At 59.7% G+C, this 24640-nt stretch overlaps 1 protein-coding gene across 1 annotated transcript; it reads left to right on the plus strand.

The window, feature by feature from the left end:
* The first annotated feature begins 298 nt into the window (after positions 1-298).
* Positions 299-24233, plus strand: DNAAF5 (dynein axonemal assembly factor 5). The gene is made up of 13 exons (XM_052656954.1): positions 299-917; positions 1599-1783; positions 5151-5275; positions 5680-5798; positions 8936-9168; positions 9687-9899; positions 11260-11403; positions 12648-12816; positions 13748-13895; positions 16452-16602; positions 17408-17564; positions 18905-19096; positions 23213-24233. The coding sequence occupies exons 1-13, from the start codon at positions 299-301 to the stop codon at positions 23341-23343; spliced, it is 2586 nt and encodes an 861-aa protein (XP_052512914.1). The 3' UTR covers positions 23344-24233.
* Positions 24234-24640: the final 407 nt, after the last annotated feature.

Here is a 24640-nt window from a genome sequence, read left to right on the forward strand (position 1 = left end):
ACTTGATGAGTCGCTAAGTAACCTCCCCTTTTGAGGTCCAGGGCGGGTAGGGAGGGTCAGGACTCCACTACATGAACTTTGGGGGGCACGACACAGCCGAGCGGCCACACTCCCCCCACAGGCCTCCGTGCCTCTGGTCCCCTCCCTCTGCTTCCCCGCCCCGCCCCCGGCCGTGTCCTGTCCGCGCCCGAGCTGCCAATAAAGTTGCGCTCGGAGCTGACCGGAAAACGTGCCGTAATCCGCCCCGCGGCCGTCGTAAAAGCGCCGGTCTCCCCTGGTGATTAGCAACGCGGGGAAGATGGCGGCGCTGGTAACGCCTGAGGCCGCGGCGCCCCGAGGCCCGACAGAGGCCGGGGAGACGACCGAGGCGGCGGAGCTGAGCCGCTCCCTGAGCCGCCTGCTGCCCGGGCTGGAGGCCGACAGCAAGCTGGGCCGGCGGCGCGCTCTGGAGGCGCTGCAGCGGGTGCTGGAGGCGGCGCAGCCCGAGGCGCCCGACGCCGACCCCGACGCCGCGGCCGCGGCCTTCCAGGGCCCGTGGGTGCACCTGCTGCTGCCGCGCCTGCTGCGCCTCCTGGCTGACCCGGCCGAGGGCTGCCGCGCGCTGGCCGTGCACCTGCTGGGGCTGGGCCTGCGGCGCGCCGCGCGGCCCCGCGACGCCCTCCCGCGCCTGCTACCCGCGCTCGCCGCGCGGTTGGCCAGCCCCGAGCCCGCGCGCCGCCCGCCGCCCGAGGCCTGCGAGGAGCTGCGCCTGGCGCTCGTGCAGCTGCTCGGCCTGGCCGTGCGCCTGAGCGGCGCCGCGTTCGCGCCGCACCTGGACGACGCGGTGCGCGCGCTGCGCTGCACGCTGCTCGACCCCTTCGCCGCCGTGCGCCGCGAGAGCTGCGAGTGCGCCGCCGGCCTGGCGCGCGCCACGCCAGGTGCCAGCCCCCCGCGCCCTCCCCGGAGGCGCCCTCCCCGGAGGCGCCCTCCCCGCGCCCTCCTGCGGCCCCAGCCCCGAGCGCAGCGCCTGCCCGCAGCGAGCGCCGCATCTCCCGGTCTCAGCGCCGCTCCTGCGCGCCGGGCGTCTCCTCTGGGCCCCCGCACCCTGGGCAGCAGTGAGCCCGAGCCTGCCTTGATGTTAGGACTTGAGCGCTGAGAGAACTCGCTGGAAGTACCACTGAAATCGCGACCTCACACAGGTCTTAAGCAGCGGCAGAACTGCAAAGCCAGAGGGTCCACCTGGGTCCCAGGAAGACCCCCGGTCCTGGCTTTCTGTGAGGCCCGTAGAAGCGGGGTGGCTTTGCCTGAGGCGGTGCTGGCGCGGTTTCCTGCTCCGTGCTGCGAGTCTGGCTCGGCAGGACCTGGGGAGGCGTCGTCTCTCCCCACTCGGCGTCCCTTTCGGGCCCCTGTCGCAGCCACTGGCAGCTTCAGGCTCTCCCCCAAGCTGCTGTGTTCAGCTGGCACGGGGTCCTGCCCCAGGCCTCCGAGAGAGGTGCTGTTTGAGTCTCTGGTCCCGTCCCTGAGCCTCTCCCAGTGAGGGTGCCACGCTCCCAGCGGAGCCAGGCCAGAGCGGAGGCCCACCGGCCCCCCTGGTGACTGGTGGCCTCCCCGCCCCACAGACCACTTCCACATGCAGTCGGAGTCCCTGGTCGGCCCCCTGATGCAGGCCATCTCCCACCAGCACTGGAGGGTGCGCGTAGCTGTCATCGAGGCCACCGGCGCGACGATCCAGTTCGGCAGCGGGAAGTCGGTGGATGACGTCCTTCCGCACTTGGCTCAGCGGCTCTTTGACGACGTTCCCCAGGTAAGGGGAGCTTCTGCCCCGGGAGCCCCTCTTCACCCCCAGAAGCATGCCGGTGTGCTATTTGTCACTTTCTGACTTCTGTCCTTTGTTAAAGGTATTATGTGTGACACCAGAAGGTCCTTCCATCCTTCCCAGTCACAGGGTGTTCCTGGGGAGAACTGAACTGTCTTAGTGGATTTGTTATGCTTAATTCTAAAGAATGGGGACGAGGACTGTTTGCTTTTAGGAAGAAACTCTAAACAGGGTTTCCACGGTCTGTAGAAATAAGTGTAACATGCCGCCCATCAAGGTGATTTAATTGAAAAGCCGCAGGGGTTGCCAAACCAGGAGGATTGGAGCCAGGGTCGGTGTGTTTGGGTAATTGCTTCCCTTGGCTTTGGGGCCTGCGGAGACAGACAGACAGACAAGGCAGGCGGGCGGAGGTGAGGGAAGCAGCTATTGTGTCGGCAGAGGCCGCTCAGAGCCGTGGACCTAAGGCTGTGGGGCAGAGCGAAGGCCACCCGGGCAGGCTCTCTCCCACAGGGGAGAGTGGGTGAAGGGCCCCGTCCCCGGGGCAGGAGCAGCGGTGGTTGCTGGTGGGGGCCTGCAGGGCGGGCGACAGCGGCCCCCGTGCCCCCGGCAGAGGGAGCACCAGCCTTCTCGGGTCCTGTCCGTCCGTGCTTCCATGCCGGCGCGTTCCTTCCCACGGAAGTCCTCCATGTCTGAGGCTGGGGCTGGGATGGGTGTGCAGGGCCCCACTTGGAGCTGGCCTCCTCCAGGCCTGGGTCTGTCGACCCCAAAGATTGCTCTCCAGCACCCCAGCTGGCCTCCAGCCACAGCCACGCTGGGTCATATTGTTTTCTTCTTCTTTATGATTGAAGTGTATACTTGATGCACAAGGCTGTGTCGATTTCGGCTGTACAGCAGAGTGGCTCAGCTCGCACACACGCGTGAAGTGACTCAGCTCGCACACACGCGTGAAGTGACTCAGCTCGCACACACGCGTGAAGTGGCTCAGCTCGCACACACACGTGCTGCCTTCTGGAGCCCTTCCCGCTGTGGTTTCTCACAGGGTGTTGCGGTGCAGGAGGGCCTTGCTTGCCCGTGCGTATGTGCTGGTTTGTGTCTGCCAGCTCCGAGCTCCTGGGCCTTCCCTCTCCACTCCCCTCCCCGTCGGCAACGCCCAGTCTGCCCTCTGTGTCTGTGAGTCTGTCTGTTCATAGGTAGGGTCCAAATACAAGCGGTGTCATCCAGTGTTCGCCTTTCTCTGACTGACTTCGTTTAGTGTGATGATCTCTGGGTCCATCCATGTTGCCACAGACGGCATGACTTTGCTTTTTACGGCTGAGTAGCACCCCACCGTATGTGTAGGCACCACATCTTTGTCCGTTCACCTGCCCGTGGGCGCCTGGCTGTTGTGGGTGCTGCAGTGAACACGGGGGTGTGGGTATCATTTTGAATCGCGTTTTTCTCCGTCATTTGCCGGGAGCTGGGTCGCTGGGTCCCGTGTTAGCTCCAGTCTTAGTTTTTCAAGGAACCTCCGTAGTGTTCTCCCTAGTGGCTGCGTCAGTTTATATTCCAAGCAACAGTGTAGGAGGACTCCCTGCTTTCCACACCCTCTCCAGCATTTGTTATTTGTAGACTTTTCCAAAACTTCTTTATTCTTTTTTATTTTGTTTTTAAATGTTTTGCTGCACCGGGTCGTCTTTGTTTGACCCAGCTGTGGGAGCGGAGGCTGTCCTTGGTCGCGGCGAGCGGGCGTCCCACCACCGAGCCCTCTCTTGCTGTGCGGCACAGGCCCTAGCACCTGCGGGCTCAGTTGTCTGGCGGCCTGTGGACTCTCCCCAGACCAGGGGCCAGACCTGTGTCCCCTGCATTGGCAGGCGGATTCGTAACCCCTGGAAGACCAGCAAAGTCCATCTGGAGACTTTAATGATAGCCATTCTGACCAGTGTGAGGGGACAGCTCACTGTGGCCTTTGATTTTCATTTCTTTAGTAATTATTGATGCTGGATGTCTTTTCATGTGCCTGTTGGCCATCTGTATGTCCTCTTTGGAGAAATGTCTGTCAAGGTCTTCTGCCCGTTTTTTCCTTGGGTTTTTTGGTTTATTGTTCTGAAGTTGTATGAGTTGTTTGTACGTGTGGGGAATTAATCCCTTGTCAGTCGCGTCATGTAAATATTTCCTCCCCGTCTGCAGATTGTCTTTCTGTTTTGCTTGTGGTTTCCTTTGCTGGGCAAAAGCTTATGAGTTTGATTAGGTCCCAGTGGTTTAGCTTCATTTTCTCTCTATTATGTTGGGAAACTGACCGAAGAAAACACTGGCACGGTTTATACCAGAGAATGTTTTGCCTATGCTCTCTCGTAGGAGTTTCATGGTGTCATGTCTTAAGGTTGAGTCTTTAAGACATTCTGTGTCTGTGTGTGTGTGTGTGCTGTGAGGGTGTGTTCCAGCTTCACCGACTTCCACGCAGCTGTCCGGCTTTCCCGACTCCACTTGCCCTCTCCCCCGCTGTGTAGTCTTGCCTCCTGTGTTGACGGTGCACTGGCTGTAGCTGTGTGGGTCACTTCCGGGCCCTCTCGCTGCCCCACCGATCCACGTGTCTGATTTTGTGCCGACACCATGCTCTTGTGATGACTGCAGCTTTGAAGTGCTGTCTGAAGTCTGGGAGAGCCATGCCTTCAGCTTTGTTCTTTCCCCTCAGGTTTGTCTTGGCAGTCCTGGATCTTTTATGATTCCATATGATCTTTAGGGTTATTTGTTCTCAGTTTATGAAAAATGTCATGGGTAATTTGATAGGCCTCAAATGAAATCTGTAGCTTACTTTGGGTGGTGCAGCTGTGTTAACAGCGTTCTCCAACCCAAGAGCAAGGTGGGGTGTCTTTCCGCTGCTTGAGTCACCCTCAGCTTCCTTTATTAATGCTTCTAGTTCTCAGCATGCGAGTCTTTCACCTCCGTGGCCAGGTTTATGCCCAAGTATTTTAACTTTCCTGTTGCAGTTTTTAAAAAGGATTTTATTTTTACATACTCTTTCTGATGCTTCATCGTTAGTATAAAGCTCGCCTCCTCGCTGCAGGGGGTGTGGTGTGTGCAGGCACGCACGCCACCTTCTCAGACACAGGTGGCTGGCGCCCAGCCTTCCCAGGAGCTTCCGTACAGAAGGCTGCGGACACGCCACAGGGCTGAGGCAGGGCCACGGAGCCTGCTGTGGTCAGTGAGGGTCCGGCCTGAGCCTGCAGGACAACGGCTCAAACCAGCAAGACTAGGCATCCTGGCTGTCTGTCCGCAGACCCAAGATGCGGGCAGCGGGGCTGCTGGAGCAGCGAGCTGGCCCTGGGCCCGGCGGTGCCCACGCTGGGGGAGGCCGCTGACTGCCCCCCGCCCGCAGGTGCGCCAGGCAGTGGTGCGCGTGGTCGGGGGCTGGCTGCTGAGCCTGCGGGACCGGTGCTCCCTCCTCCACAAGCTCATCCCGCTCCTGCTGAGCGGCCTCCACGACGAGATCCCCGAGGTCGCGTAAGTGACGGCGTGGCAGCCGCTGCCGGCTCCGGGTGCCCCAGGCCGCCCGCGCTCCTCCCAGGCGCGGCCTCTCCTCTGTTGTCATTTCCCGCGGCGGCGGCTTCTCCTCTGGGCCAGAGCCCCCTGCAGCCGCCCCCTCCTGCCTGCTGAGCAGCCCCGGGGCTTTGACTGGGCCGTTTTGCACCTTCGGCCCCTTGCCCGGCTCACAGACAGGAATTAGGCAGGGCTGAGGCTGGCAGACCCGCAGGTGAGTTCTCTCAGGAAGGGGCCCCTGTCCCCGCGGGCGCCCCCCAGTGCCCCCGTCCCCGCGGGCGCCCCCCAGTGCCCCTGTCCCCGCGGGCGCCCCCAGTGCCCCCGTCCCCGCGGGCACCCCCTGACCTGCGCTGTGTCGCGTGCGGCAGGTGCGAGGCCAGGAGCCTCTGGGAGCAGGTCGGCCTGCAGTGGCAGACGGAGAACGAGGACGACCTCAAGGACAAGCTGGACTTTGCCAGCCCTCCCCCGGCCCACCACCCCTCACCAGGTGAGTGCGGAGGCTTGGGCTGATGAGGCGGGCGTGTCCTGGAGGTGGAGCCCGGCGTGGGAAGGAGCGGCCCCGCGGCCCCAGGCCGGCCTCCCTGGGTATGTGAGGACACGCCAGCTGAGGAGCGCGGGGCTCTAGGGAGTTCTGAAAACGGGGCGCCTTGTCAGCTCACGGAGCTCTTCTGTCAGCTTCACCTGCAGAGGAGACACGGGCCCCGAGTGGGGTGCTGCCCTAGCGTTTTGGGCGATGCCTCCTCAGAACAGAGGCTGCCATTGGCGGCCCCGTCCTGCCCCTCGCTGTGGTCCCTGCCAGACTGTGAGTACTCACACGCGTGTGTATGTGAGCGTGTCTTCCATTGGTGGGCCCCATCCTTCCCCTCACTGTGGTCCCTGCCAGACTGTGAGCACCCATGCGCACGTGCACACACGGGCACCCACGTTTCCCCTTAGCTCCCAAGTCAGATCCGAGCTGCATTTCCGAGGAAGCCCCTGCCTGCCAGGCCCCAGCCCCGCTTCTTGCGCCGGGGCCTCGCGTCCATCTGGTGTCCTGTGTTGAGGAAACACTCTCTGTCGGGGCCTGAAGCCCCCGTGAGCCTGATGGGGCGCCTTCGTCACTGCCGTCTGCCTGCAGGTGCTTTCTTAGGGTGCCGCCGTGATGGGGTGGTGCTGGCTGGGACAGAGCCTGGTAAACGTGCGCCAGGTCGGATGGGCAGTGCCGTGGGAGCGAGCGAGCCCTGGGGCCGGCAGGCCCCGCCACACCTGGCCGGGTGGAGTCGAGGGTCTCTGGGAGCGATGCGCTCGGGCGGGGGCGGGTGTTGGCGCCCGGCGTGCTCCCGGTGGTGCTCCTGAGAGGCCCGCCGGGCGGCTCCGCCCTGCACCTGGGAGGCCTGCGTCTTCTTTTCTTCTGGTCTCCCTGTCGACTCAGGCAGTGTCGCCTCCCGCACCGCACGGCTGCTCTAAGGGGAGAGCACACGTGTTCTGGAAAAGCTACAAAAACTAGTTGCTAGCAGGGACTTTTTCTCACTTACTGAAGTTTGAGGACTCACCACCTTCTGAATTACCACATCCGCCATATCATGTACAAGAACGGAGGGCAGAGCGTTGTCTGAGTGAGGCCACGTGCCCGCCTGCCTGCGGACCCCTCCCCAGACCGTGCTAATATGGCTCCTCATCCCCCAGACTCACCGCAAGGGACCAGCGTCACCAGGAAGAAAAGGGCATCGATTTGGCATTTTGTCTTTTGCAGAATTATAACAAGCTGAAGCTCCAGTACTTTGGCCACCTCATGCGAAGAGTTGACTCATTGGAAAAGACTCCGATGCTGGGAGGGATTGGGGGCAGGAGGAGAAGGGGACGACAGAGGATGAGATGGCTGGATGGCATCACGGACTCGATGGATGTGAGTCTGAGTGAACTCCAGGAGATGGTGATGGACAGGGAGGCCTGGCGTGCTTCGATTCATGGGGTCGCAAAGAGTCGGATACGACTGAGCAACTGAACTGAACTGAGCTGATAACAAGCTCACTTAAACAGCTGACAGGATCTGAGCCTCCGGAACTAAGTCTCTCGTACGCCGTGGAGACAGGAGAGTCACAGGAGCAAGCGCTCACAGTGGGCCTCGCGGCTCAAGCTGTGCTTTCTACTAAAACACCTTTTAAACTCTGACTTGTCACCGTCTCATTTCTATTTCTAGAGTTGTTTTGAATCTTTAAGATGAAAATGTTGTAATCAAAATCTTTGAAGGCTTTTTTATAGAAATTGAGAAACTTATCCTGAAATTCACAAGGAAACGCAAGGGACCTAGGGCAGTCGAAATTTTGAAGACAAAGACCCAGGTTGAAAGACAAGCACGTCTGGCTTCAAGACATAAAGACATAGAGACATAAAGCCAGAGTGAGCAGGCACAGGGGGGTCAGCATCAGACAGACGGGCTGTGGGCAGGGCGGAGTCCAAAGACAGACACATGGGTGGCCTCTGGATTCGGATGAGCTGCAGAGACGGCTCAGGGGAGAAAGCCGGTGCCCCTGGGCTGGATCCCGTCCTCCTGACACACGAGGCTGAGCCCCAGTGGCCTCTGGGCTGGAGGGTAGGACCCACACATTCCACAAAGGAATGGCTGGTGGACCGGTTCTCATCAAGATGAAAATGCCTGCTCTTTGGAAGACGCTGAGAAAGCTCAGCTGAGGGCACAGAGGGGATGTTTGCAGACTGCGTGCGAAGGACACGCTTCCAGAGCACAGAGGAAACGGCAAGCTCAGCAGCAGCTTCAGTGGGTAAAAAAGAGATTGAAAAGACACTTGCCTGAGAAAGCGCCTGAGAAAGTGCCCCAGGCACGCATGGGTCCTGAGCAGAATGCGCGTTAGAGCAGCAAGGAGATACTGCCTGAGCCCTAAGCCTGCCCCGCAGGTGGTGTGGGCGGCCAAGTCCCGGGCGTGGCGGGGGGCAGAGCCCGGAGCAGAAGGGGGACGCACCGCTGCTTTGAAAAGCCATCGTAGACAGTTTCTTAAACCGTTAAGTGCCTCCCTGCCGGGTGCCCACCCGAGAGAAGAGCTGTTGGCAGCAGCGTGCGCCAGGGCAGCTCAGGCACCCATCAGCAGGCGGACAGGCGGACGAACAAGCTGCGGTCTGTCTGTGCAGTGGCGCACGCTCAGCAGTGAGAAGGTCTCGTGTGCCCCACCACGCGGTGGGCCTCAGCGTGCCTTTCCGCGTGGAGGGAGGCCGGCAGAGAGGGCCGTGTGCTGTGCAGCTGCGCTCACAGAAGGAAGAAGAAGCCGCTCCTCCGCAATGACCGGAAGCCGACCGAGCTGCCTGAGGGAGGGGTGGCAGTGGGGGGTTGTCGGGAGCGCAGGGCGCTTCTGGGCGATGAGTGTGTCTTCACTTGAGAGCCGTGTATCCTGTGTTAGCACTTTGAACATGTAGCTTAATGCATGTCACGCCTCTGCATTGCTAAAAGCTTTCAAGGAAGTAGTGACCCTCTGGCTTCATCTCCTGTCTTCAGCGTCAGGCTGAGTGCTTTAAGGCCTCAGAAACCTGTAGGTCTGCCTTAAACGAGGGATGTGCGCCGAGTGACTTTCACACGAATCGTTGGGGTGTGTGCTTCTGAGTGTCACCATCTCCCTCCACCTTCATGACCTGCAGGGAGCCGTCCGGGGCTGGGCTGCCGAGAGCTCGTGTTCAGAAACTTCTCCAAGATCCTCCCCGCCATCTGTCACGACATCGCTGACTGGGTGCCGGGCACCAGGGTGAAGTCGGCGCAGCTGCTGGCCGAGCTGCTGCTGCACGCTGAGGACCACATCACGCAGCACCTGGAGCCCGTGCTGCGCGCCCTGCTCCACGCCTGCGCTGACGAGGAGGCGGCCGTGGTCCGCAGCGTGAGTGGCGGCTGTGGGGCCCCGCCCTTGCTTCTCAGCTCTGCCGGCCGTGAACTCAGACCTCAGCAGGCACGGGCGCCCCGTGTGAAGCTGTAGGTGTGCCGTGGCCCTGGGCCTGCGAGGAGCGGCGTGTGAAGGCTCTCCTTAAGCACGTGCGGGCGAGTGGCCCCACGTCCATATGAAAACACAGCCTCCACCCGCAGGCCCTGCAGTGGTCAGCCTGCAGGGACCGTGGGCAGGCAGATGTGCAGAGCGGCCCCCCGGGATCCAGCTCAGGCAGCTGGGCCTCAGGATGCTCTGACAGCCCTCCCACGAGCCAGACTTCCTTCCCCTGGCAGTTCTGAGCTCACGGGAGGACTCACTTGTTTTCGTGAGCATTTGAGGAGGAAACGTGCCCGCAGGGCTGTTTCTGGGGGGGGTGAAAGCACGTGAGGCCGATGCTGAGCAGTGTTGGTGGGGTAGCAGGGAGAACGGCCGCAGCCTCGGAGCCCCACCCATCCCCGCCCCTCCCCACCCAGTGCACGAGGTCTGCAGAGCTGGTCGGCACCTTTGTCAGCCCGGAGGTGTTTCTGAAGCTGATCTTGCCAGCGCTGAGGAAGTCGCCCTCGCCCTCCAGCCTCCTGGTCCTCGCCTCCCTCATCCGAGGCTGCCCGAGGGAGGCTCTGCGGCCACACGTGAAGGTCATCGCCTTGGAGCTGGCGCAGGCTCACATCTGCCAAGCGTCTGAAAACGTGAGCACGCGGGGGAGGGGGGGGGTCGTAGAGTCAGCCCGTCTCCATGGTGCTGCCGTCCCCTGCTGGGGCCATCCACGCGTAGGCAGTGACGGTCACGCGTCCCTCAGGCCCCTCGGGGATAGCCGACCGACCGACCACGTGGCTGGGGTGCAGCCACCGATGGACCCGTGCACTCCTGGCCCATTCTGCTACATCCACCTGGTGCACAGGCAGTCCTCAGTCACACTGGCCACATTCCGAGTGCCCAGTATTTGTGGCCAGTGGCATCTGCCCACCCTGTCGGTCCACACACCTCTCGGACACCGTGTCTTCACGGCAAGCTTGTCTTTACCGCAGCACTTGGCTTCTCGCGGGGCTTCAGCAGGCAGCCTAATTTGGCACCCGTCACTGGGTGCTGTGCTTGGTGGTTACAAATTTATTGTCTTAAATTGAGCAATAAATCCGTTACATCTGAAGCTGAAACAATCTAGGTAGTTAGACTTAGTCATTCGGAATAATTTATAATTATTTGCTATTGATGGAAAAATAACGACCTTGTTTTTGTTTGGTTGCGATGGTCTTAAACCTTCACCCTTTGCATTGGAATGTGGCCCCTCTGTCTGTCTCTGGAGCAGCAAGGGTTTGCCTCACTGGGCATCTGCTGTCTCTGCAGCCCCGCGGAAAGCTGGCCCCGCACCAGGTAACACTCAACAGGGGCAGCCGTGCCCACGGGGTGGACAGAGCAGGGCCGCCACCGCACTGGGGACTTACACGTGACCTGCGTGCATGACCCCGTCCTGACCTTCTGTCCTCTGTGACACAGCGAAGCAGACACGTTGGAGGGGTGTTGGGGTCTTCCTGTGGGGGCCATCCCACGCCCACTCCTGGCCCTGTTGCATGATGGATGAGGCTGGAGCCTGGGAGCTGAGGGATGGGCTCGGCCCTCCCGAGGTGCGACCCTGTCTTCCCAGCGGTCTGGAAGCGTCTTTTGAGGCATAGAATTTTGTCTTTGTTCACGGCGTGTTACAGGAGTTCAGAAGTGCACAGAGCGGAGGGGAGCGGCATGCACCCCTCGTGCCTGCCGCGCCTCCCCGGCCGCACCCCTCCGCGGCTTGACTGGGCCAGGGAGGCCTGGAGCGTTTGAAGCAGACCCAGGGTCCCCGGCCCTTCCAGTGTGTGTCGCTGAGCTGCACACGGAACCCGTGATCCTCGGGCTCAGCGGGGGTCCAGTTTCCCTGCTGTGAAGAGGGACGCCCTCGATGCTGATGTGCGGAAGCCCGGGCCTAGCCCGCTGCGGCTACACGGCCTGGCTGGCGGGGCCGCATCTGGGCTGCCGGGCGGGCGCGGGGTGGCTCACCGTGCCGCGCTCTCTCTGCAGCACCTGTATGGCAAGCGCCTGCTGCAGTGCGTGCAGGCCGTGGTGTCCGTGGGCCGGGAGGACTGCCGCGGGGCTGGCGAGCCGCTCCTGGAGGTGCTGGTGACTGTCCTGGCGCTGTGGGGGCCCACGGGCCTCGGCGACAAGGTGAGCGGGGAGCCTCCTGCTTTGGCGCAGCCCCTGGACTGTGACTGTCATCCGTAGTCTCTGCTCTCAGACTCCACGTCGTGAGCTGGCCCACCGAGCTGGTGACCAAAGGCCAAAGAATCCAGACCGTTCGGTGTGTCTTCCTCAAGGTGGCCTCGGGGGGACCCAGGATTCGCGATTCCTTCCCACTGAAGTTGACTTCAGTATCTCAGAGTAAAGACGCTACTTAACCTTGGAGAAACGAAAGAAAGGAGGCCTCCCTGGTCATTACAAATCTGCGTTTAAGTGAGATTGACAGATACAGGAGGGGAAATATTGTCACGTTTCCCCTACTTAGTTACAGCCCAGCTTTCCGGTCACTTCCGCCCCCCGGCTCTGTCTCTGACTTGGAGCCCCCTGCCGTCCAGCTCCCCGCCACTGCAGGGGCCAAGCAGAGACAGGTGTCGGGCCGCTTCTCCCTGAGCTGAGAACTCGGCTTCTCCCCCTGGCTCTTTCTCCTCTCTGCCCACACCGTGCCCAGGACGCACACACACACCGCCGTCCCTTTCCCTAGTGCCTTTCTAAACTTTGTTTTGTCTCTTGAAAGTCCCCTTCTCTGGAGGGCCCGTGTCTGAGCTGGTGGTTTGTCACCATAGGGCCATAAAATTTATGTTAGAAAAGTTGAGTTGGTCCTCACGGAGGGCCTGCAGGCCAGACTTGGGGCCCAGGCAGCGTGCAGAGTGCCAGGCGCATCCTGTTCCTCAAGCCCGAGGCGGGGGTGGCGGGGTGCGGGCCTGCAAGGCAGCCCCGGCTCCACTGTCCAATCTGCCCTCACCGCTTTGCCCCCAAAGCAGCAGACACACCGTTGCTGCTGGTCTGGTCAGGTGCAGAGCTCAGAGAGGGAGCCTTGGACCCACCTTCACTGACCACAGTTTAAGCCTGTCAGCTCAGTCCCTGAAGCTGCCCGGTCCCCTTCTCTGCAGACAGGGTCCCGCTGCCCCGGCCCTCTGCCCTGCAGGGACTGCCCTGCCCTGGGTGGTGCGAAATGAGGGCGGGGCGGGGGGGGATGCTGGACCTCCTGTCAGCGCACGTTTCTCCATTCATTTGTCGTCCAGACGGGCAGGCCGTGGACTGGGAACCCCAGGTCACAGGGCATGCGCCCGAGTGGCTCTCCCTCCCTCAGGCAGTGAGGACAGGGGTCTCCAGTGGGGTGTGTGAGTCCCACGTTCAGGTTGACTGTCCCAGCCGGCAACTTGCTCCCCCAGGTTCAGGAGACGCTGGCCGAGCTGGCTGCAGTGGAGGGCATGGACAGCAGCCAGGACCTCTTCCGAGCACGTGTGAGCCCCCTCCTGGAGTGGCTGGCTGCCTCGCACCGGGCCTGGACCGGCCACTCCGTGGAGCTCCTGCAGTTGGACGTGGTGCTCACCCACTCAGGTGAGCCCCAGATGGGTGCCCCGGGCTGGGTTCCGAGCACCGGTGCCTGGCGGCGCCAGCAGCCCAGCACAGACGGCCAGACTCACCGCCCAGTCGGCCATGCGCTGGGGCCTGGTTCTTCATTCACTCACGATCACTATCACCTGTGGAGACGCTGAGAATGTTACAGTGAAGAACTGACGTAACGTGGTCTTGAAAGTCTGCCCAGGCACACGTTTTGATTTTAAGCCTTGAACGCGGGACTCGGCGTGGTGCCGTGTGTGGCTGTCCTGCGGGTTAGGGGCTCGGGTGGAGGCTGGAAGGCGGGAGGGGGTGGCAGGCTTCCTCCGGCCACGCTTGTTCCACTCTGACCCTGGGCTCTGAGGCGATGCCTCTGGACAGATTGAAGTCCTGACTGAGTACGGAGGCAGCAGACGGGGCGTGGACCAGAGGGCCTGAGGCTGGCCTTTGCCCTTTCTGACACACGCCCCAGGTCGGCACAGGGCCTGGTGGGAAAGGCAGCTTGTGTGGCTCACATCCAGACCCGGAGACCCTGTCACCCCGTCACGGGCGGGCCCAGGCCCTGAGCAGCGTCGCTGCGTTTGGGATCCTGCCAGGCTCAGGGCCAGGGCGCTGCCGCTCCGTCTGGTGACAGGCGTGGGGAGTCGTTGGCTGCCGGGTTCGCGGCACACATCCAGCAGCTTTACACTCTGCGTAGTTGATTTCGACTGGCCTTTAAAAGACTGACTTCGGTGTGTTTATGAATTTGGTGAAATGTAAGAAGAAAAAGTGCACGTGGCGAACAGTTGGAGCCGTGGCAGAGGGGGCGGAGCAGGGCCGTGGCGTCCGGTGCCAACAGCGTCCTGCGCGCCGTGCCCCGCACCCCGCCTCTCACTGCCAGGGTGGCTGCAGGGCTCCACCTTCTCACCCTCCTGCCGCCGCTGTCTTCTAGGCCCTGCCCTCGGAGAAGCCCTGCCCCAGCTGGTCCCCATCCTCAGGAGCTGCCTTCAGCCGGCCAGGGACCCAGCCATGCGCCTGAAGCTCTTCTCCACCCTGACGGGCGTGCTGCTGGGAGCCCCGGAGACAGTGGATTCACAGGGGTAGGTCGGCTCTGCCACCCACCCCCACCCCCACACACTGAGTTAGGGCTGGGTCATCCCCACCTGCCCTGACACTGCGGTCTCGTGGGGACTGCGGTGACCCCGAGCTCAAGGCCCTGCTGTCCTGCGGCTCCCTCGTGCCACCCCGACACGCCGCCCCAGGGAAACAGCACGGAGACACTGAGTCAAAGCTGTGCTCGTGTGGCCGTTAAAATCCCACGGAATGAAGCAGTTTCAGGGAACGTTGGCTCCTGATGGTTTATACAGCACTGTGCCCAGCTCTGCACGGCTTCTGGTGCCTTTCAAGCCTCACAGAGTTGACTGAATCTCCGCGGAGTTCAGAGCTTAGGGAACGTGTGTTCTGCAGAGGGACTGGAGACAGTAAACACCCAGGCCTCCAACTCGGGGCTTCGGAGAGGAGGGGAGCATGGGGCAGGACATGAGTCGGAGCAGTGCCCTTGGCAGGACGGGCAGCAGGCGGCGAGGTGCTGAGAGCTGTTTGGGATCTGAGAGAGCAGATCTCAGCCGTCGGCCTGTCCCGAACTTTCCCAGGGAAATAACAGGTCATCGTTCAGACCTCGCCTTTCTGGAGGTCGCTCTGGCCTGCTGTCGGGCCTCTAGCCAGCCCATCGCGCTGCAGGAAGCATTATTTCCTACTTGTCTGCAAAGGCTTCTGGGTTAGGAGAGCCCATAGACGGTGCGAGGCGGCCCCGGTGCCATCCCGGGTGGAGGGCCCACAGCCCAGCTGCTGCCCCTCGGGCCCCTGCTCCCCGCAGACAGAGACGCCCCAGGAAAGAGGCCTCCATGCTGGGCTGAACTCCCTCAAGAAACTGCTCGCAGGCTTCTTGTGGAAAGAGAGGCGCTCAGTTTCAAGTACTTAGTGAAAGTATTAGCTGTTTTTACAGGCAGGAAAGACTTTGGGAAACAACACCTGCTTGGTTTTGAACTTGAGGATTGTAAAATCATGACGCCTAAGACAGCAAGGGACCCCTGTGCCCACCCCACCCTGTAAGGGCCCCCCAGCCGGAGGCCGGGGGGGTGCCGCCGGGTTGGAGCAGGAATCCCGGGTGATAGAGGGCTGCTCCCCGCTCTGGGTGCCCAGACGTCGAAGGAGCGGTCCCCTCACACGGTCCCCTCGGGCAGAGCAGTCCCCTCATGCCGTCCATTCCCGTGGAGCGGTCCCCTCGCGCGGATCCGTCCCCTGGCGCGGAGCGGTCCCCTCGCGCAGATCCGTCCATTTCCGTGGAGTGGTCCCCTGGCGCGGATCCGTCCCCTCGTGCAGATCCGTCCATTTCCGTGGAGTGGTCCCCTGGCACGGAGCGGTCCCCTCGCGCGGATCCGTCCCCTCACGCAGATGTTACGGAACCCCTCTCCCGTAGGGCGAGACTGGGTGCTGGCGGTTCTGGGGGAGCCTGTGGGCCCCCCGGCTGGGCTTCCTTGTCTCGGGACCCAGCTTGGGACACGTGTGCGTGCTCCGCGCGCAGTGGGGCTCATCCTCCAGGAGTCTGCTGCGCTTTCTGCTCCCAGCACCTCACTGGAGTCGGAGGCAGCTCAGGTGGCCACTGCCTGTCCCTTGTGGCCGGCACTCAGCCCCCAGGCCCGTGTTGCCACGTGTGGGCCACCTCAGCTAGGATGCGAGACTGACCTCTCCAGAGCCCCCTGGTGGATCGCTTTTCAGGAAACAGCGGCTCTTTGCCGCAAGAATTGGAGCAGGTTGGAACCTGGGAGGCCTGTGAGCCCCGCTGCGCCAGGTCCCCAGGCCCCGCTCTGTGGCGCCCCCGCTGGAGGTCCTGGCGCCCTGGCACTGGTCACACCAGCCTGCTCCTGGAGCCTGTCCACTTCCTTGGGACACAGTCGATGGGTCACGTGTTCAGCAGAATAGGTTTTGCGCCACCAGCAGAGGCCTGTGGGGCAGAGGAGCTGGAAGGAGAGCCAAGGCTGTGCCCTGGGCTTTGGATGGGGCCTCAGCTGTGGCTCCGCGGTGCAGGGGGGCCCGGCCAGTCCGTGGGGCTCGGGGCTGCGATCCTGGCTCCGCTTTGCTCTGTCTGTCCTGACGGTGTGTTGAGAGGAAGGGCCCCACCCGTGTTGGCGGGAAAGCGCACGTCTCCCGGCGTCCTGGCACGTGGGGCCGTGGGCACAGCCCCAAGGTGCCCTCCTGTTGAGGTGGTGGGTGTGGCCATAGCGACTTCACGTCGCCTCAGGGGCCGCGAGGCCCGGGTGTGTGAGGGCGCTGCCCCTGGAGTGACTCGCCATCCCAGCGATACTCCAGGAGGGTGGCGGACAGGGCAGCCCCTCGGCCGCCAAGCGGGAGGGAGGCCGGAGCAAACAGCAGCCCAGGGCCCGGCCCCGAGAGGCCGCAGGTGCCCCCGGGCAGCCGTGGGGGAGCCCCTCGCCCCTCAGAAACCGCATCCCTGAGAAACATTGCTCAGCGCCCAGCGGTTCGTTTCTGCTGCTTCCTCTGGCCTTTTTCCTCAGCGCCGTCTATTTCCCAGGCAGAAGCGCTGCCTTCAGGGAGTCTGAATGCCCCGCACCCGCTCTCTCCTTCTTCCACTCCAGGCAGCTCCGCGGCTACCTGGACACCCTGGTCCAGGACATCTTCGTCCCCAACCTGCAGTGGCACGCCGGGAGGACGGCCGCAGCCATCCGCACGGCGGCCGTGTCCTGCCTCTGGGCGCTTGTCAGCAGCGGCGTCCTGTCGGACAGGCAGGTAGGGCTCGTGCGTCCCCGGCCCAAGAGGGAAGGGGATGTGCCCTGGAAGCGCGCTCGCCTGAGTCTCCTGTCCTGACAGCCGCAGCAGGAGGTCCCAGGCAGACCGAGGGCGGGACCTTGGGGCTGGCGGGCGAGCAGAGGTGTGGGGGCAGAGTCTGGGCTTCCCTGGGTCACCTGGTGGTTTTTTCAGATGAGCGTTACAATTACGGGAAGAGACTTCCTCACAGGAGCCTAACTTGAGTGTTGCTTGTGTTCACGTCTCATCAGAGGGGACTGAGGACACAGTGGGAGCAGGGGGCACGGTGCTGCCTGAGCGGCTGTCACTCAAGTTAAGATGTCCCCTTGGGCCTTCCCTGGGGGCCCAGTGGCTAAGACTCCTCGGCCCCAGTGCAGGGCCTGGTGGTGAACGCGCCGCAGCTAAGAGGCGCGTGGCACAGCTGGAGGCCCGAGTGCTGCAGCCAGCACGGCCACGGCGATTTGCAGCAGCGTTTACAGAAACGCCCCCTAAGCTTTACTGGATAGGATATCCAGCTCTGCTAGGAAGCAGTGGGCTGTGTAGGATCCGTGCCTGAGACTTTCTGAATAACAGACTTTTTAAGGATCAGCTGACCAGTGTCCAAATTGTCTGAATTTAAGTTCAAGACTCGAGTCTGCTTCTTACATAGAAATTTCAGGACAGCGTTCCAGACTCTGTGATGGTCGCGTTGAAACCAAGTCTCTCCCATTACGGGCAGTGCGCACGGCGCGTGCGGAGCGATCCCTGTCCAGCCGGGACGCACAGCTCACGTGGTTTCTTATTGCAGATACAGGACATGCAGGAAACACTGATGCCTCAAATTCTGACCGCCCTGGAAGAAGATTCTCAGATGACTCGATTGATTTCGTGCCGGCTCGTTAACCTGTTTTTGAAGACCTCTAATGGTGTGATTGATCCAGACAGATTCATCAAGATTTATCCTGGTAGGACATTCCTCTTTCCCTGGTCACGTGTGTGTGTGTGTGACAGCTGCTTCTGTCAGAGGAAGAGCAGGAAACGCTACCTTTGACTTCTGGCCAGGTTGGTGCCGAGTCCGCATGTGGCCGTGGTGGGTGTGACGTCACCGAGCAAGGACCGCAGCAGGAGGGGCAGGACGCGCGCCTGTGGAACTGCGGGGTGGGCGCTCGGTCGCCCCGGAGCCGGGGGCCGCCTGCAGCAGGCGGCGTCTGCACCCGGGGAGTGCGGGCTCCCGCCTCACGTGCGCTGCGCCACGCCTCCTGAGCCTGAGCACCAGCGAGTCCCAGGCACACACGTGCAGCGCGGGCCTGCTGCCGAGGACCTCGGGCCCGTGGGTGCGCCCTTGCCAGAGGCAGGTGGCAGTTGCAGGCTTGAGTGCAGTCATGACCCACAGAAGGCTGCAAGGACAACAGCCTTCAGGACAAGTTGAGCGCTTCCAGGGACAGGCTCTGCGGAAAGGGTGCCGGACGTCACCGTGTCTGTCCTGAAGGTGCCAGGAGGCAGGCGAGGAACACAGGCGTTCCCGCAGAGAGAAGAGTCAGTAGGCCCTGTGCCCGAGGCCGTGGTAATCCTGAATCCACCGCTGGGCGAACATCTGATTCCCTGCCGACAGCTTAGAACTGGTGCTGTCTTGGAACCTGCTGCACGTTTCAGGATGAACTTTCACAGAAAGTGAAAAAGACAAGTTGAGAAAAGTTCAAGTGGGAGCGCCGAAACCTGGGAGCACCTGGGGGCGGAGCGGAGCCTCCAGAAGACGCCAGTCGTGGGGCCGGCATCTCACGTGTGCTCTGAGGGAGAAGCACCCGTCGATAAGTTTCTCCCGTTCATGAGAAGCGTTCCTGCCCCTCGGGAAGGACTGTTCCCCCGGGACGTCTGGTCCCGGAGACTCAATAGAAACAGCCAACGTGGCTGGTGGCCATCATGTCACCAGCCCTCCCCTCCATCCTCAGAGCCGCTGTGGGCAGAGAGCAGGGTCAGCACACGCCCTTCCTGTGCCATCTGCACAGCGGGGAGAATGGGGCGGCGGGAGCATGACGCCTGTGAATGACTCTGAGCCTGAGCATCTCGGAGCTGGGGGAACCCCAAGGCCACCCCACGGGTCAGAGGGCACAGACTCCCAGGCCGGCCAGTCATGCCTCCACTCAGTGACCACGGAGTCCACCCTGGGCCAGAGCAGCCGAGGGTCCCAGGACACCCCTTTCCCGGCACCCGCGTGTCGGTTTCCTGGGACAGGTGCTGGGAGCTCAGCTGTGCACGCTGGCCCTGGAACCTCTGCTCACACTCTTGTCTCTGCTCCCGCCCCCAGAACTCCTAAAGCGCCTGGACGACGTTTCCGATGACGTGAGGCTGGCAGCCACCTCCGCCCTGGTGACCTGGCTGCAGCGTGTCCAGAGCGAGGCCTCGAAGTGCTGCTACCAGAGCAGCGTCCGGCACCTGTACCGCGAGCTCCTCGTGTACCTCGACGACCCGGAGTGCGCCGTCCAGGACGCGGTTCTGGGTAAGAGCCTTGTCCCTACCCGGGCTGGCCACACAGGGGCCACTGGCCGGCGCTACAGCTCTCAAGGTAACAAGAGGGGACTTGTTCGGGGCGACTTGGAAACTGCTCACAGCGGCAGCATCTGCGAACGGACGGGTGGTCTCACTTTGTACCAGGAGCCCGCACGTGCTCACGGCGGTTCCTGACCGACGTCACCCTCCCCATTCCTACAGACCTCACACCCTGAGCAGGAGTGCAGAGACTGCCTCACAGGCACACACTCAGCCGTGGCCGACGGCCCCACCTGACCGTGCGTGTGTCCCAGTCAGCGAGCCTGCAGGGACACAGCGGTCGCCCTAAGTGCTCCGTTATGTCGGGGTCACTGGGCGCCATGCGTGTGTCCTGGTCAGCGAGCCTGCAGGGACACGGCAGTCGCCCTGGGTGCTCCATTACGTCGGGGTCACTGGGCACCGTGTGTGCGCTGGTCTGGGCGAGCATCCCACGTGGCAGCGTCACATGCAGTCCCTGAAAACACTCAGTGCCTCCCCCATCCGTCTGTCTCCCTGCCCCTCCTGGACTTGAGCGGCCACTCGTCCTCTGGTTTACCTTTTGCAGACATCGTGTTCTTGAGATCGTGGGGTGTGAAGCCTTCCACGTTGCCTTCTTAGGCTTGGCGATGGGCACTTGAGGTTCCTTTTCCTGGTGTGAGGGCTCATTTTTTAGGGCTAAGGCCTTGTCTGAGTGAACCAGTCTATTTATACCTCTGCCGGGGTCCAGCCCCGGTGGATCCAGGGTAGTTCGAAGGGGAGACGGAATCAGCGTCCTAGGAAAAAACTTATTTAATTACAGATATAAAGAGAGATTAGAGAAGAATAGTGTAGTAGGAAGATTAGTGGAGAAAAAGAGGCTGAATAACTTGGTTTACGTGGAATACCAATAAAACTTCAAGACAAGAAGCTTGCATCACCTACGTAGGCCACGGGCGTCTTTCCGTTCTCCCGAAGGAGAGGAGGCACTCAGGCCTCCCCGGTCCAATCTCAGAAGCCCAGGCAAAGTCAGCAGGCTTGGTGAGTGAGCACCCACGCTCCAGATGGGAATTCAGCCAGAAAAACGGAGAAAAGAAAGAAACGACACGGGGGAATCAGTCTTTCCAGAAACTGATCCAATTTCTTTATTTTTCAGGTTTGTTTATATACCTTTTTGTTATACATAGGGATGAATACAGAGTCACGCAGGGTCAGCAGACCTGACCCTTGTCAAAATCAGGTGCTTCATATAAAATTATACAAAGGTCTTAGGGGTTTTACAACATCTTCTGGCCATGAGGCCTGCTGACATTTTATGGCCCTTTCTGATAACGGTCAGTCAACCAGAAAACTTATTTTTTCCAGGGGTGATGTTTTCTTAAACCAGGCGCCACCCTCCAAATAAAGTTGCATTCCTACAGGGTGAGGGTGTAGTGGGTTACAATCAGAAAGGAATTTACTCAGTCTAAAGTTTAACATGATTAATCTTAAAGGTTAATACTTATTTCTCCCATATGCTAGTTATATTCATTATAAGGGCGGGGAATATGGAGATTTAGCAGCAAATATTGGCTCAACGACTGAAAAACCCTTCACCAATATTATTTTTAATCGACCCACTATACTATACTAATAATTTTGTAACTTCTCAAAAAAGAGTCTGTATTTAGAAAGTTTAAAGCATCTCGTGCCTCTCACGGTTGGGAGGCTGCGAACAATCACATGTGGCAGGACAGACCTGCTCAGGCAGGCTAGAGAACCTTCAGAGGAGTTTGTAAGTTGAAACACCCTTGTCACGCCCAGGAATTTTTATTAACTGGAGCTGCAAGTTAACTCCTTCTCCGAGAGAGGTAGTGGAGGGGTCAGCCCCCCGTAAAGTCAGAGGTGTAGGTGAGAGCATGTAACAGTAAAGTAGGCACTCTGGTTTCGGGGGCAGATGCTCGGGAACAGGGGGTCTCCTGAGGCTCGGTCCCGCCTTTGCGTAATGCCGAGCCTCCTTCCTCATGACCTTTGCCACGGGTGGAGTTCCTCACGCTGGCTCCCGGCATACCTTCACTGATCACTTTACAGAGGCATCTTCATCACTTCCAAATTGTGATGGTAATGCATTAAGCTTCTCTAAACATCTGTGTGCAGGCTTTTTGCAAATGTACGTTGTCGGCTCCTTTGGATAAATATCGAGGTTGTGATTGCTGGCTCGCGTGGTAAGAGTGTGGTGTGAAAGGGAAACGCAGAAGTCACTCAGTTGTGTCCGACTCTGTGACACCATGGACTTTTCCAGGCCAGGATGCTGGAGTGGGTAGCCTGTCCCTTCTCCAGGGGATCGTCCCAACCCAGGGATCGAACCCAGGTCTCCCCCATGGCAGGCAAATGCTTTACCAGCTGAGCCACCAGGGAAGCCCGAGAGTACTGGAGTGGGTAGCCTGTCCCTTCTCCAGCGGACCTTCCCAACTCAGGAATCACCCCGGGGTCTCCTGCACTGTGGGCGGGCTCTTTACCAGCTGAGCCACCAGGGAAGCCCGAGAGTGTGTTTGTTTTCTAAGAAATCGCCCAAGTGGCCGCACCATTTAGCAGTGCCACCTGCAAGGTGAGAGTCCCCGTTGTCCCACAGCCTGCCAGCAGGGGGCACACTGACTCCGGCCCTTCTGACGGGTGTACGGTTGCCCCTTGTTTTAATTTGCATCCCCCTGTGACACGCCTTGTGGAGCACTTCTCCGCTTGCCTGTCCGTGGGCGTTCAGGCTGTCTCCAGGTCTTGGCTGCTGCACATGGTGCTGCTGTGAACACTGGGCTACGTGTGCCTTTTCAAGTTCGTTTTTTCCGGACACACACCGAGGAGTGGCATGCTCTTGGGTTTCTAAGGAATCTCCACACTGGTCTCCATAATGGTTGGACCGGTTCACATTCCCACCAACAGTACAGCGGGCTTCCCAGGTAGCGCCAGCGGTAAAGAATCCGCCTGCAATGCAGGAGATGTGGGCTCAGCCCCTGGATCAGGAAGATCCCCTGGAGGATCTAATACTCTTTGCCTGGAGAATCGCATGAACAGAGAAGCCTGGCGGGCTGTGGCGGGCTGCAGTCCATGCAGTCGCAGAGGACATGGCTGAGCGTGCGCACGCGTGCGCGTGCGCGCACACACACACACGCACGCACGCACGCACGCACGCACACACACACGCACGCACACAACAGCAGTATGGGAGGGCTCCCTTTTCTCCAGCCCTCTCCAGCATCTGTTGTTGGCAGACTTTTTACTGATGGCCATTGGACCAGTGTGACGTGGTGCCTCGTTGCAGTTTTGATTTGTATTTCTCTGATAATCAGCGATGTTTTTTCATGTGCTTGTTGGTGAGAAGTGTCTATTTAGAACTTCTGCCTGCATTTGATTGGGTTATTTTATTGTTTGGCAGTTGAGTTGTATGAGTTGTTTATATCTACATTTTGGAGATTAGCCCCTTGTTGGTTGCATCATTTGCAAATAAGTTGTATTTTCTTTCAGTTAAAAATGTTTTCTCTGGAGACATCTTCTTTGACCATTGTGGTGTTTAGAGATGTGTTGCACGACCTCCAGCTGTTTGGAGTTTGTCAGTTATCTCTTTGTTACTGACTTCAGTTTGATTCCACTGAGGTCTGAGAGCAGAGATTATAGGATTCCTGCTGAAGGTGTGTCTTACGGCCCTGGCCATGGTCTGTTTTCGTACATGTTCCATGGGAGCTGAGAGGATGTATGTTCTGCTGGTGTTGGATGAGATGGTCTGTGGATACTCAGTTGACCACTGGCGCTCTTGGATTCTGCTTTACCCAGCTGCCTGCTGGATCCTCCCCTTTCTGAGAGGGGCATGTGGGCGTCTCCTGCACAGTAGTGGATTCGTCTTCTCCTCACAGCTGCCAGTTTTGCCTTGCATAGCGTGACACTCGGACACGGGGCTCATACATAAAGATCGTTACGTCTTCTTGAGAACTGACATAGTCATTACGCAACGCCCTCCTTACCCCGGATCACTTCCCTTTCCCTGCAGCCTGCTCTTTATGGCTGTTGTAACTTTCATATGAAGCTAAGGTTGGCTTACTATTCATTTCTGGCATCACAAAAGTGTTTTCCTGTTTTGCAGAGGCCCTCAAAGCAGGCAGCGTCCTCTTCCCCGACCTCCTGGTGAAAGAGACGGAGGCTGTCCTCCACAAGCACCGCTCGCCCACCTACTGCGAGCAGCTCCTGCAGCACCTGCAGGCCCTGCCGCAGTGACCAGAGTCCTGGGAGCAGAGCCTCAGCGCAGCAGCGGGAGGGGCCGATGCGCAGCCCTCGCCTCGCCCGGGCTGGGGCTCGTCAGCAGGAGGGGCAGACGCACAGCCCTCGCCTCACCTCCCCTGGGCTGGGACTTGTGGCCTCTGAGTCTCGTCACAGGGCACCTGTCTGCCAGCAGCGGAGGACCCTCCCAAGCAAGCCTTGACAGCAGGAAGAATGTATTCCCGGAGCGCCCTGCCCAGTGCCTCCCGGGACAGGTTTTCACATCCAGCAGTTTTTGAAATAACTTCACTGAGTGGCTTCTGTATTTTTGTGTCTTACTCATACAGTTCATTAAGAGGTCCGCCAGAAATCGATGGCTGACTTCACATTAAGTGTCGGCTGCTCATCCTGGCAGCCTAATCCACGCGCTGTGTGTTTTTTAGGCTGTGTGTGCTTTGAGGTTCGTGGGTTATTGGTTCTTTCTTGCTTAAATGCCCACCAAGAGAGTTCTTGAGTGTTTATAAAGAAAAAAGTCAGTGATTAAAAAGAAATATTGTTTTAAAAAAAAGAAGATGAAATGTTTCTTCTTTGGGTTCTGTCTACTGAAACTTTATATCTCAGTGAAGACAGTGAAAAGAACTTGAAATGTTAAGAACTATCATCAGCAAAGTCTTCCCCTTTAAAAATGCCATGTGGGTTGTATTTGGTCACAGTGTTTTCTCTTAGATCAGTAATGCTGACAGTGCTGAGAATAGGATATTTAATCAGATATAATTCTGGTTGCTCTTGTACGTAGCAGTGCAGTAAAACTGTGTTATATTTTCCTGCACTTTCTATCTCCAAGTGCCTAAAAGATTTCATTTTAAGCATTATTTCCATAAGCCAAATATTTATGTTAACACAAGAAAATGCTCTATTTTTTCCAAAAATCAAATATTAACATTTATGCTTTGGTATTTGAAAATATAACTTAAAATATTTATTATAATTATTCTATATGCCTGTCTGTGTGTTTTGGTAACTGAAATTGAGACTCATTTCTTCCTCAGATTTAACGTCACAGCAGCCTCAAGAATCCTGGGCCTTTGGACTGGGGTGGGAGGTCGGGGTGGGGGGGGGCCGGGGGGAGTCTCACTGCTTGTTGACGTACCCTCTGTGGACACCAGGTGGCAGGCGCTCCAAACAAGTTAAGACAAGGGCGGCAACAAGGCTTCCAAGGGCTTGCCCTCCAGTGGAGTCCGCCTGAAGAACGGCTGAGAGCTGAGCCTGCGACACAGGCCTGGGTCGCTGCGTCCCAGGCAGCGCGACTCCTGAT

Source organism: Budorcas taxicolor, chromosome 2 (genome assembly GCF_023091745.1).
Source record: "Budorcas taxicolor isolate Tak-1 chromosome 2, Takin1.1, whole genome shotgun sequence".
Taxonomy (NCBI): Eukaryota; Metazoa; Chordata; class Mammalia; order Artiodactyla; family Bovidae; genus Budorcas; species Budorcas taxicolor.